General features: G+C 39.2%; 1 protein-coding gene across 7 annotated transcripts in view; it reads left to right on the top strand.

Annotated features, from left to right (window-relative positions):
* The first annotated feature begins 1,776 nt into the window (after nt 1–1,776).
* LOC116244084 (RCC1 and BTB domain-containing protein 2) overlaps nt 1,777–13,872 on the top strand; it is a 31,538-nt gene continuing 19,442 nt past the window's right edge. The window contains exons 1-7 of one of the 7 annotated variants that reach the window (XM_090131810.1): nt 2,015–2,029; nt 2,774–3,786; nt 4,780–8,596; nt 8,721–8,814; nt 10,348–10,411; nt 12,163–12,321; nt 12,771–12,921. In XM_090131810.1, the coding sequence (XP_089987936.1) occupies nt 8,777–8,814; nt 10,348–10,411; nt 12,163–12,321; nt 12,771–12,921 (412 nt within the window). In that variant the 5' untranslated portion in view covers nt 2,015–2,029; nt 2,774–3,786; nt 4,780–8,596; nt 8,721–8,776. The other 6 variants (XM_090131816.1, XM_090131822.1, XM_090131805.1 and 3 more) reach the window with 6 other exon arrangements.

The raw sequence follows: 13,872 nt of genomic DNA, 5'->3' as shown, positions 1-13,872 counted from the left end.
TTAAATAAAGCATAACTTTTTAGAAAAATATCCAATACTCTTCAAAAACATTCACTGGAGAATCAATAAACAGCTCACAGCCTAAGATGAAATTTGATTTAGGGGACAATTACTCTTACTAAAAATACTTGCCTTACTGTCAATCTGAAAATGAATAGCTTGCTACCACTGCCTGTGAGACTGACATTATCAGGTATATTACTATATTTACACACAACTGAAATCCAGCAACATTTTTTTCCCCCCTGAAATGGGTTCAAGAAAACAGATATCAGAGAAATGAACATGGTAACAGACAATAAACTGTTCTGTGTTTTACAGCATTCTGTTTATTGTACATAGAGAACAAAATTACAGAGAATGATGTTATCTTCTTTACTGAATCCAACATCCCCCAAGTCTGCTGTCCTCCAGCGCACACTCTACACAAATCATTATGCAAAATCACAGAATGGCTTGGGTTGGAATGGGCCTTAGAGCTCATCCAATTCCAACCCCCTGCCATGGGCAGGGTTCCACCACCAGCTCAGGCTGCTCAGGGCCTCATCCAACCTGGCCTTGAACAGCCCCAGAGATGGGGCATCCACAGCCTCTCTGGACAGCATTTTCCAGTGCCTTACCATCTTCTAAGTAAAAAATGTATTCTTAACATCTAACCTAAATCTCCCCTCATTTAGTCTAAAGTCATTTCCCCTTATCTTATCACTATCAGGCCATCTCTCTCTCTCTCCCCCTTATTATCACATATCAGAGTCCCTTAGGTACTTTAACTTAGGTATTTAAACTAGTACCACACATAAATCATAAGCAAGTACTATAGTTACTACAGTAAGGAGCTTTCGTTGTTGGTGTCTGCTCTCCTGTAGCTGAGACTGGTGCTTGCAATGACACAAATGAAACCAGTATTTGCTTATGCTATTGTTTCTTGTTCATCATCAGACAGGAGAGGAGATAAAAAGTCTCAAACTTTCAAACTCCTGAAATCAAACAATTCAAAACCCTTTGGACTAAGATATGACATCCAACTTCTGAATTTTACCACAAGCAGGAAATAAGGAAGGAAATTCTTAGGAAAATCTATTTCAATAATGCTTTTTTTTTTTTTTTTTTTTTTTTTTTTCCATCTGGAAGTGTAAGAACACAGCATTTCATAATGGGGGAGAACGGCTGTTTATGAGGGTGGATAGTGACTGGACAATGGGGAATGGCTTTAAACCGAGACAGGGGAGGTTTAGGTTAGATATTAGGAGGAAGCTTTTCACACAGAGGGTGGTGACACACTGGAACAGGTTGCCCAAGGAGGCTGTGGATGCCCCATCCCTGGAGGCATTCAAGGCCAGGCTGGATGTGGCTCTGGGCAGCCTGGTCTGGTGGTTGGTGATCCTGCACATAGCAGGGGGATTGAAACGAGATGATCATTGTGCTCCTTTTCAACCCTGGCCATTCTATGATTCTATGATAATATAACTCTTCTTATGGTGCTTCCAAACCAGGTTTGCTGACTAGAGACTTGGGTGTTTACAGTACAATCCTGTAATTTATGAGGAAAACTCTTATAGTAAACAGCAGCCATTACTTATGGAGCAAAATATTACATTATTTTACAGATAGCTGTTAAGCCACAGAGCAAGCTTCCTCCTCCTGAATACGGCTCCCACACCCTTCTATCACTGAATACAGCAGCAAAGGTCTCAGAACACACACCACAGCAAGAAGGCAGGTCAGCAGTAAGAGATGCGACCAGCAGCAGGCTACAGATGCTGCGCTAGGAAGACGCTCGGTGCCTCAGCGCCGTGCCTGCTCGGAACACCTCACCTTCCTCAAAGCGGCCGCGCCGCCACAACAGCCGTGCCTTCGCAAGGAAGACGGCGGCCCCGCTCTCCCGCCACAGGAGGTGGATCCCTGGGAGGCGCTTACCCCCTTCCCTCCCTCCTTCCCTCCCCCCTCCGCGGCTGAGGAGGCGCCTGAGCGCGGCGGCATCCTCCCTTGTCTCATCGCGGGGAGGAGGAGCCGCCGCTCGCGGGGGAAGGTAAGCGACGGAACGAGGGGCCCGCCACCGCCTCCCCCTTCCCCGGGCGGCGGGTAGAGCAGATCCGCCGGGGAGCGCGGAGGCGCGGCGCTGCGGTCGAGCGGGGCTCGGGAGCGCTACCAAGGCTCTGGCGGACGGTGCCGGCCGCCCCGCGGCGGGGGAGGGGACGGAAGGGGAGGGCGCTGCGCGCCTGCGCTTCCCGCCCTGCGCCCACTGCTGTTGGCTGCGGCCCTGCGGCGGGGCGGGGCGGCGGGCGGCTTGGCGGGAGCTGCGCTGTTGGGGGGCGGCCGTGGGGTCCTGTCAGCAGCCGGCTTGTTGGAGGATGGGAGGGTGTTGTCAGGCGGGTGTTGTGCCGCAGTCCGTCGCTTTGTGTTTTTAGTCTGTGTAAATGTCTCAGACGGGAGATGTGCGTGTGGTGTTGGGGAGTTGTGTCCTCAGCGTGAAGTATGAATCACAGAATCCTTTGAGTTGGGAAGGAGCCCTAAGGGCTATCTGGTCCAATTCCTCTGCAACAAACGGGGACACCTACAGCTCCATCAGGTGCTCAGAGCCCCTCCAGCCTGACCTTGGGTGTCTGCAGGGATGGGGCATCCACCACCTCTCTGGGCAACCCGTGCCACTGCCTCACCACCCTTATTGTAAAAAACTTCCTTTTATCCAGTTTGAATCTCCCTTCTTTTAGTTTGAAACCATTTCCCCTTATCCTATTACAGCAGACCCTGTCTGTCTCCTTCCCTCTTCCAGCCCCACTTTAGATACAGGAAGGCAGCTCAGATCATCTCAGAGTCTTCTCCGTGCTGAACAGCCCCAGCTCTCTCAGCTTGTCTTCATAGGAGAGGTGTTGAATCCCTTGGATCACTTCTGTGGCCCTCCTCTGGACACACTCCAGCAGGTCCATGTCTCTCCTGTATTGAGGACTCCACATTTGGATGCAGTACTCCGGGCGAAGCCTCACAGTGCAGGGCAGTGGGGCTGGATCACTCCCTCGCCCTGCTGGCCACACTGCTATTGGATGCAGCCCAGGACAGGGTCGGCTTTCTGTGCTGTGAGGGCACCTTGCTGCTCATGAAGCAGTATGAAGTTTGCAGTATGTTAGACAAGCTTAGCTTGGTGTTTGATCACAGTCTTAGTGCAGAAAAAGAAAAACAGAAATTAGGACTTAACAAATAACAAAGGATTGATATTGCTTGAGAGACTAGGGAATCACATTGTGTTTCCTTCTGGAAATGAAAGTTCTAATATTTCTAAATAATAAAAAAGGGTAAAATTAGCAGAGGGATTTTACTCCTTGTTACAGACTGAGTAAGGTCCATAGACAGTTGTTTTTGTGTACCGCTGTGAAACATTTGGGCTGGACTAATGGTGAAGGATGTGAGAGTAGACATGGTGTATAGAGAAACATGGAGAAAATAACGATCCTTATGCATATGAGTTAGGAGAGCTAATGCTGTCCAGGCATGAGAAATAGATGTGACAGTGTGATATGGATACATGTCCTTACAATGAACTGTAAAGTAACAGAAGGAAGCAGTGTAGATAAACAAGAATCAAGCTTATCTAGCCTTGATGAAAAAAAAAAAAATTATAAGAGCTTTTGATGGTTTCTGTTATAGTCTAGAAGAGCTGGATTTGGATAAGATAGTGCTTACTGTGTGATACCATCAGGAATTATGTTGCAGGTGGAGTTCTTTATTCAATGCAGATGACATACAAGCCCAATTGTTCTCGCATACATCTGCTCCAAGCTTACTAAGCAGGTACTGCATTGCCCTAGAGTCACTTTCATTAGGTGTAAAAAATTCTGAGAAGAGCTTTTGGCCTGATACCACATTTTTAGTTTGATTATAGAAATACAGTACAGGGATAAAGAAAGATATATTGAAATTCACAATGTCGAAAGGGGCAACTGAAAAATCAAAGGGATTATCTAGTGAGATGTCAGTTGTACAGGAGTCCTGAGGGCCCTGGAAGCAAAGAAGGTATGAAATTATTTTATGTCAAAGGTAGAATTCATTTGGAAGTAATATTACCAAACAAACAAACAAACAAACAAACAAACAAAAACCAAAACAAACAAAAAAAAAGAGGTCTGCCTGATTTTTATATATTTCAAAAAAAATTTGGGGTATAATGAGTAGAAAAGGGATGGATAAACAAAGAAAGCTGCAGGAGATAAAGTGTACTGATGAAGTGAAAATTGCCAGAATTAAGTCTGAGTTAGTTAAAGGCAAGAGTTTTAAAAGCTTCTTTAATCATGTAAGGAAAAACAAGAGTAGAAATAAGACCACTGAGTGAAAAAATTGAGGTAAAATAGCCTGAAGATTCTGACATTGTATGGGGGAAGGTTTGGGGTATACACCCCCCTCCTACCCTACCTGGTCTTTTATGCTTCATGGGAAAGTCTCCTGCAGGTGCCTAATGCTAGAGGGAGAAGAGGGAGGTTTAACTACAGCCACTGATTCATGCTGTGGTATTGTTAGACGTGATCTGGAAAAAAAAAAAAACCCTTATTTTGGTGACCCAGTGTGCTGAAAAACTGTGTTAAATCTAAGCAAACCAGGAAGGTAGAAGAGAAAGGTGTGGTTTAGTGTAGTGCTTATGGGCTTGTTTAGTTAGTTTTTGTTTGATTTTGTACCTTGTAGAAGGTACATTTTGTAAATTGAAGTTTAGCTTAAATGGAAGACCATTCTTGGACATCCAAGGAAGTGGTCAAAGATTACAACTATAGAAACCGCATTCTTCTTTAACAGCTCAAGGAGAATATGAAGTCAAAAGATCCTCATGAGTTACACTGATCTATGGATCAGAACTTGGCTGGGTCAGGTAACTGCTGTCCAATAACAATTCAGGTAGGTTAGATTCCCATAGAGGAGGCATAACAATGTAAGTGCATTTGTTTGTTGTTTTTCTATAAATGCAAGATGGAATTTATGATTACATAATAAAAGAAAGACCCTTTCCTGACATGCTGTTCCTATACTGTTTGATCTGTGTTTAGTCAGGTTCCCCCTTGTAGGTGCAATACTACTTAAATCTCAAGCTTGTACACAATTTATCCTGATAAACATGGTGAGCTGTTAGCATTTCTTGCATTCTTAAACCTTAAACATTTTCTGTACTATGATTTCTTAAGTTTATAAAAATATAACCATCTATTCCTTTCACATTTATTGCATTATTTTGAATTAATTGGCTGTGCTACTTAATTGATATCTTTAATAAAGATCTTCTAAAACCAAATAATCTGAATACTCTTTTTCCCCTAAAGCTGGTTCTTTGAATTTTCATGTTGGAAAGTCAAAATGAAGAATCAGTGTGTGTCAATTATACCAAATCAACTATATAGTAAATTTAATTTTATGTAGTGTTTGAAATGGACAGGAGCTAATAACTGCATCAGTTGTTAATATTTTATGTTTGTATCTACATGGATTACAGGAACTGAAGTGTGCTTGGAATTTGGCTAACAGTTTAGCAAAGAGAAACTTTCAGGTTAATTTTCTGAAAATCTGGGATCTGGCATTAAAAAAAGAAATTCTTCAGCATCTCAGCTTAGAAACAGATACAGGAATAATATCCTTTTACCAAGAAACTATCTAAGAAAATGTTTGATTATTTTAATATCTTCAAGATCTGGAGATAATACTCTTTTTTACTGCAGAACTATGCATGTGGAAGTGACCCTGGCATTCTTACAGTAGTGTTGAGCCCTGAAGGTGGTTTGTGCATTTACTTTCCAAAATCTGAAACACTTGATTGCCTTCAGAAGGTGTTTTTGCACTTGTAGAAATAAGTGAAAACATTTTAAATTAAAAATATTTTTGATTGACGGTTTTAATTAGACTTTTTTAGCTGCTGACCTTGACTTTTTTTTTTGTTTTCTAAACCAGCAGATGGATAGCCAAGGCTTTCAGATGATTTTATCAGGGTAGCTGGATGGTTTGTAGAATGAGAAAAAAGAATTGGAGAATTGTTTCTTCTGCTTTAAACATTTTTTCTCTGGTAGATAATGATGCATTTTTCCAGTCAGTTCCACTCTTGTTGCTCACTGGTAAACAATACACCATTCTATATCTGACATCAGTTCTAAGGGGAAAAAGAGTAATTAGAATAGGGATAGGAGAAATAATGTTAGTAATGGATAGTGTGTTTTATCATCTTTATTATTTACGACTTAGAAAAGTCTTATTGAATTTTATAAAACTCAGTCAGATTTTCTTGCAAGTCCAAATCTCCCAGGATTTTTTTTTGTAAGTGAGGAGAAGGTGTCCCAGGAATCTTCATAGGATTTTCAAAGCAGTGTTGTCACTTAGAGCAGGAATTTCACATTACACCCAGACACTTTTTTTAATCCATTGGAGAGTTGAAAGGTCACGTCTTCTGTTTTCTTTCCTGTCTTCTCATGTGTTTCGAAATGCTTTTCCTTGAAGTATTCAGGCTTTATCAAAGTGGTATTGAGCATGTATTAAAGGACGGTGCTGAATGTGGCAGTATTCTCCCTATGATCCTTGCTTTTTCTTTCCTTTTTGTTTATTATTTCCAGCTTCTTCACCGCTTTCATTTTTGGCAATAAATTTCTTTCTAACATGATGATATTACTGGAAAAAAAAAAAAAAAAAAGAAAGAAAAAAGGCCTCTGCCAATAGATTTCAAGTATCCAGCTCCAAAAAACCACTCTGCATGTAGATGGACCTCTGATAAATTCAGTGAGGTATTTCTGGAGGTCTGTCCCAGCCAGACTGGGTTATCATGCTAAAAGAGAAATGGCATCTGACAAGGTTTTTTTGGCTGACAAGGTGTATTTGGCTAAAGTTTTGTCTCTGTAGAGTGAGACAATAACACTGTCATAGGTCATTTTAATTCAAAATTTCTGTAACAGTTGCCTTGCAAGGTCAAGGATGACAGTCTGGAAGACTGTCAAGGTTTCAGTCTTTGAAAGGTTCATGGATTTAGCTTCTAAATTATGTGTACCTTTGCTTTTGAAATTAGTATGCACCCAGAAGAGCTTTGCATCACGAGCTGAGATGTCACAGTCTGGTGTCAGGAGGCAAGAAGGGAATGAGAGCAGACCATTCTTTAGTTGGAGATAACAGCTGTTCAACCAACCACTTACTGTTTTTCAGGGTCTGCAGTTTCTTGGTAATGGACAATGTTGCATCAGTGGAGAGAGAAATGAAAAGCTGATTTCTGTCAGTTTATGGTCAGCACTGGACAAAGTATTGACATTTCACTGTACATGAAGAAGGATGTTAATTTTGAATGTAGACTCACATCTTTTTGGGAAAGAAATGTAATCTCTTCAGCGGGAGTAGCTGTTGATAATATGACCTCTGTGGAGAAGGACGTGGGGGTCCTGGTGGATGACAGGTTGGCCATGAGCCAGCAGCGTGCCCTTGTGGTCAGGATGGCCAGTGGGGGATCCTGGGGTGCATTAAAAGGAGTGTGGCCAGTGGGTCAAGGGAAGAAATCCTCCCCGTCTGCATTGGTGAGGCCACGTCTGGAATACTGTGTGCAGTTCTGGGCTTCTCAGTTCAAGAAAGACAGGGGACTTCTAGGGAGAGTACAAAAGAGGACTACAGAGGTTAATTAGGGCCTGGAGCATCTCCCTAATGAGAAAAGACTGAGAAACCTGGGACTATTCAGCATAGAGAAAGGAGACGGGATCCTATCATTGCTTATAAATATCTTGAGAGGAGTCAAGTGGATGGGGCCAGGCTATTTTTAGTGGTGACCATCTGAAAAGAGGGTAATGGGCAGTAACTGGAACATAGGAATTTCCATACAAACACAAGGGAAAAATTCTTTACTTTAAGGGTGATAGCACACTGGAACAAACTTGCCAGAGAGGCTGTGGAATCACCTTCTGTGCAGGTATTCAAAACCCACCTGAATGCTTCCCTGTGCAGCCTGCCATAGGGAACCTGCTTTGGCAGGTGATTGTACTAGATGATCTCCAGAGATCCCTTCCCCAACCTCTGTTCTGAGATTTTGTGATTCTGTGATTTTGTGATTACCATTCTGTCCTTTCCTGGGAGATCACTTGGACAGGTTAGCATAATTTCATGACTGCTCTGGTACATGGCTGCTGAGAAATCAAGATCAGCCGAGGTTAGGTCCCTTTCCTAAAAGTGTCAGCAAGTCCTTTTTTGCCTGTGACTTTTTCCTCCTGCTCTTTCCAAAGTCTGTGGTTAGAGTTACTGGGGCAAGATACTCCAGACAGATCTTTGGTTCAGCAGATGAGTTTCATAAATGCTCAAATTAAGTGGGAGGAAATGCTAAGTGGAGTTCTGGAAAGAAAAAAAAAACAACAAAAAACCACCTGTTAGCTTGCCAAGTTCCTAGAGAGAAAATCTGCAGCATTGTTTACATTTGAATGCGTCAGTGAACCTGTATAAACATTTAGTATTAAGTGATCTGGTTAGACTCTTAATGGAACCTGGCTAATAGAAGCAGCATTTATGTTCCTTAACTCAATCTTATCTATCCACAAAGGCATACATAGCTTGTGCCAAGACCATGGTTGGAGCAGATCCAGAGACAGAAAAAGTCTTGACACAGACTGCCAGAGTACGCTGTCCAGATTCTTAAATTGTACTTGGATTCCAGATAAGAGATTTGTGAAGTTTAATATAAATATTTTTGTACTGAAACTTTGTGTACCTCCACAAAAAAATGATGTTTTTTCTTTTAGATCGGCACGTTAGATTTTGTGGGGAAAAGCAGCTAGTGAATATAAAGTTTTAATACATGAGAAATATATGTTGCTTACCTATTTACTTTCAAAAGTAAGTATTGCTTTTTTTTTTTTTAAGTAATGGGTGATTATTTTAAAGTAAGAATTCTCAGAGAATATATAAGTATATTAAAACTATAAATAGTCTGACTAACTGGTCTGTAATAGATTGGACATTGTTTTTCTTCTGTATCTGAAGTCCTCAAATGTGCACAGGTTCTATTCTTTAATCGTTTGATGAAAATACTGCTTTTCTTTTGCTTCACTGTTATTTTTTCTGGAGGAAGAATTCCTAAAAGAGTAAGAAAATGTGAATAATCAGTAGGTCCACGAATAAGAATGTTTCTTAGGTAGGCCTAATGATTTAATATTTTTTTCTTCTTTGCTTTCAAGATCCAGTGGTTTCTGTATAACCTTAAATCACTTACAGGCTTTTACAAAGAACTTCTGCAGAGGCAGATATGTGTATGAGAACAAATGAATTTGAATAACAGCATAAAAAGATGTTATCTGGGGTGTCCTATGTACTCCTGTAGGACTGATGGGAAATAAGATGTCTACGTTTACAAAATATGTTGAAGAATGGAATTGCAGAGTAATTTTCTCAGTTACATTTAAGATAAAGCAACTTTGGCATTTTGAGGACATGTAGATGATCTGTGTTGCAAAGTTAACTCAAAATTCTCAGTATGTTTCTGAAACTCTGAAAAAGTAGTGGGCTGGAGAACCTTTCATTCACTAACTGCAGTGGTCCATCCTAAAGTATCTTAATTTATACTAACACTGCTTTGAAAGTCAAACGGTGTTCCTTTGACTGAACAGAAGCAACTGAATTGAAATATCAGAACTTGAAGAATAATGACCACCAGTTGTGCATTAAATGCTTGCAGATGAAATGCAGAAATACAGAGCTGTGCTTTCACTTAAATTAGAAAATTAGAAGTTTTATAAAACCTCTTTGAAGTGTGGTAGTCCTATGAAGAGTAGCTGAGTAAAATGATAGCTACTCGTCCCTTGGATGTCATTCTGCCTGCTGTCAGAATTTTACAGATGTTTAGTTTTCTGTGGGAGGTTCAGAAACAGAACGAATATTCTAACAATTCTCAGTAAATCTGAAAATGTCCAAATGTTTTTTTGAGTTTGTTTTTTTTTCCATTCACTGCTTTTCAGAATGAAGATGAAATAAAAATATTTAAAGGGTTATGCCACAAATGGGAAGTTGTATTCATGTGCTTTTTCTTTCCTGAAAAGAATGTCTTGGAAAATTACATCAGCAAGGTTTTAAATTCGTTTTTACTACAATGAAAACCTGTTGGAGTGTTGTGTTTATTAAAACTTCTTCAATTATGCTACTTGTTTAAAAAAGTTTTCTGCAAGTATTAAGAAATTTGGTAAGGACACAGAAAATTGAGTCACTGATCATCGTACAGTTGAAAGTAAAAACAAAGTTGTCTGAGCTTCGTGATTTTTGTTTTATCAAAGAAACAAACAAATAGTTTGGTCTTAATAAGAAATGTATGTAATGCTATAAAGTATTGTTGCAGCAAAATGTACGGTGATTTTAACTACAACTCTCTTTCTGCAGAGGGACACCAGCACAAATCCATATGGAAGATGAACCTCCTCCTTCTCAAGGAGTCAGTGTCAAGGTCAGAGTGTGACTCTGGGTTGAGAATTCCATGCATCTCGACTCGAGAGAAAGAAGCATGGTTTTATTATTAGCTTAGACATGCCAGTAGCTTTCAAGATAAACAGAAAACCAAAACTGTAGGTAGAATAATGAAGAAATGTTACTAATGTGATCGACAAAATATTAAAAGGTCAATACATTCATTTTAATCAGTTTGAATCTCTTCTTTGGCTTACAAGATTGATTTAATTTAGTATTAAGTTTGAAAGTTGCGTTCTTCAGCTTAGTGTTTCAACAACACAAACTTGTAATAATTTTTAGAGCATAATGTGATGAGAAAACTTCAAATTGTTGTCTCTTTCTTTGTACGCTCTGCCTGTAGAACTTAGTGAAACACATCATTTATTGAGCTTCATGATAATGTGTTGATAAGGTGATCTGTATGACAAAACCAAATAACCAGCTTTCAGACTGGTTGTTAAATTAAATTAAATTATTTGCTGTGAGGACATGGGGAAATAGACTGTGTGATCAAAACCACAGCTTTTCCTTATGGAACATGACCAATCCTCCTTCTCCTTCCTTAGAAGTGTATTTGTTGAAAGATATAAATTCACAGTTAATTTAAAGATTTATTTCTTTAGTTTGAAATATTTCTATCTATGCTTCTGTGTACATTTTCTCATAAGTGACATTAGTCAAAAAAGTGATATCCTTACAGCTACCACAGGTGACTCTAAACTAGAATTTATCCACAGCTTTGTTTCAGTCACAGATTTTATATATATAAATATATATAAAGATCTGTATTTTCTATGACAGAGTATTTTGAAAGTCTGATACTTCCTAGAGGTAAGCAAGTGATGCAGTCCTTGCTGTTACATGGTAAACTGTGTAATGCAGTGATAGGAAAAATCTATTCTTACTCATCTTCAGAGCTACCAATTACTGCTACTTTTATTTCACATCCAGAACTTCTTTAATTTTAGTAAAAGAAAATTTGATGAGTGCTCCATGCAAAATTTGCTATTAAAAGTTGATACGGCAGCATTTTTCTGAGTCATGCTGTGCTAAAGCAGTAAAAATGTTGAGTGAAATTCAGACATTAACTAGTTTCAGTGTCTGGAGAGAATTATTTTTCTTTTCCTTTGCTAGAAGGTTGTTGTTTCTCCTTGAATTAGGTGGAGAATGTTCTGTCATCTTTTTTTTTTCATATTATATATCTACCTACAGACACAAATATTCTTAGAAAGTAACTTTCGAAACACAGACAGTTCCAGAAGTAAAGGATAAAGGTTTCTTGAGTTTTCTCAACTTTCCATTTTTAATGCGTGAAAACAAGTGTGTGTCTTTTTCAAAAATAAGTACATTTTTGGGCAGATTTTTCTTTTTTTTTTTTAAAAAAAACAATAATTTTAGCACACTGTTGTCAGATTTTAGATATATACTTTACATCTTAGTATTAGAATCCTGTATTTTGAATTCTCTAATCTAGTAGTTACACTCTATGAATATAGCAAAAATGTGACCACAGCATTTAACTTCTTACATTGTAGTTGTCTTCATGCACATAGATCCTTCCTTTGTAGATCATGATACAGTTTATTTGTTTATTATAACGCTTTTGCTGTGTGTATTGTTCTGAAATTAAAATAATGTTCTGTGGTTGAGAATGCAGGTAGTGGTGTTTGTCTGAATTTATCCTTTGTATCATGCAAAGGTATATTTCTCTCTACGTAGCTATTTGATATAATTTGTCTTTAACATCAGGTCTTGGAGGCAACATTATTGTCAGCCCTGAAGATGCTGGATGTTGGGAAATGGCCAATTTTTTCCCTTTGTTCACAAGAAGAGCTCAAGTTAATTCGTCAAGCGTGTGTATTTGGCAGTGCTGGTAATGAGGTGCTGTATGTAACTGAAAATGATGAGGTAATTGTCCAAGAGTGTGTGAGAACGTGATGTATTTTCTAATTTATGTGTCAAGATTTTGTGAAAGCTGGTACTGTTGCATACTGAGAAAAAGTTGCATATTGAATACCTGAACCTTTTCATTAAAACTAAGACATTTGCAATTAAAACTGGCCTCTTACCACTTTCAGGGAATAAAGAGAAGATGAAGGTAAAGATTTCTTGGAGATGCATGAACACAAGTTGGAACATGGGAAATTCCAATGAAATATTAGAATATTTTTATTACTGTAACAGTGGTTACATCTTGGAGAGCTTAATGACCCTGGTGGTGGCCAAGACTCAAAAGGACATGGCCTTGAGTAAATTGATATATGTAGACCTTTGTTGAGTAAAGGACTAGATGGACTAATTGGCCTCTGGTTGTCTGTTTTCCCCTAAGTTATGATTGTGTGATTCTTTTATAACAGGTTTTTGTGCTTGGCATGAACTGCAGTGGGTGTTTGGGAACGGGAGACGTCCAAAGCACAATTGAGCCAAAGAGATTAGATTCTCTATGTGGCAAAAAGATAGCTTGTCTGAGTTATGGAAGTGGCCCTCACGTTGTTCTTGCTACAGAAGGTAAAGTATGATGCAAATACTACTTTTTTCAGAACGGTTCACTTCAGTTAGTCCACAATTTCTATGTGAACCTGTTTCATGTATCTTCTGAAATTCATAGTCTCATGTTATTTGCTTTTGTCAGGGTAAAGTCAGTGGATAAAACCTTTTACTGTAGGGAAATGCTGGTTTAGTATAGCACATTTTGCTTTGGTAGTTTTGAAGGAACCCTTGGTGAAAATATCAAACAAAGAATCTAAGATCTGAAGGAGTTCTGTGTCCAATCTAACTCTCTTAGAATAACAGCATAATTGACATTTAGAAAATGATGATGATAGACAAGATGAATGTAGAACTACCATTCACTATATCTGGGCTACTGGAACTAGAGAACAACTGATTTAAAACAGATAAGAAAAGCAAATACGATAGCTTCATGAGCAATAAGACCAGTACACATATATTAAAGTGAATCAGAAGAATTATAATATCGAAGTTGTAAGTACTGAGGAAGTACACAGGGAATGAGCTGCAAAAAGTGACCAGGCTCAGGTTCACATTACCTCTAAGCATCACTTTTTTTTTTTTAAATTACCAGGCACACACACAGTTCTGCAGCAGACTATTGGTCTAACCCAGTCAGACAGAGTCATAGTATGGCCTGGGTTGAAAAGGTCCACAATGATCATCTCATTTCAATCCTCCTGCTATGTGCAGGGTCGCCAACCACCAGACCAGGCTGCCCAGAGCCACATCCAGCCTGGCCTTGCATGCCTCCAGGGATGGGGCATCCACATTTCGTGCATTCTTAATTTTACTACCATGTTTCTCAAAATACAGGACACAAATAACATGTTTATGTAATAAGCAGCACCATTACATAATTGTTTTTCTTATAAGCATCTTTACTTATATCGTAGTAGGATGAAAATTGTATTATTTGAAATTTTAAAAATGGGAAACACTGGGCCA

Source organism: Phasianus colchicus, chromosome 1 (assembly GCF_987193195.1).
Source record: "Phasianus colchicus chromosome 1, bPhaCol1.hap1.1, whole genome shotgun sequence".
Classification (NCBI taxonomy): Eukaryota; Metazoa; Chordata; class Aves; order Galliformes; family Phasianidae; genus Phasianus; species Phasianus colchicus.
The sequence above is the reverse complement of the archived record's forward strand: the minus strand, read 5'-3'. Positions and strand labels throughout refer to the sequence as shown.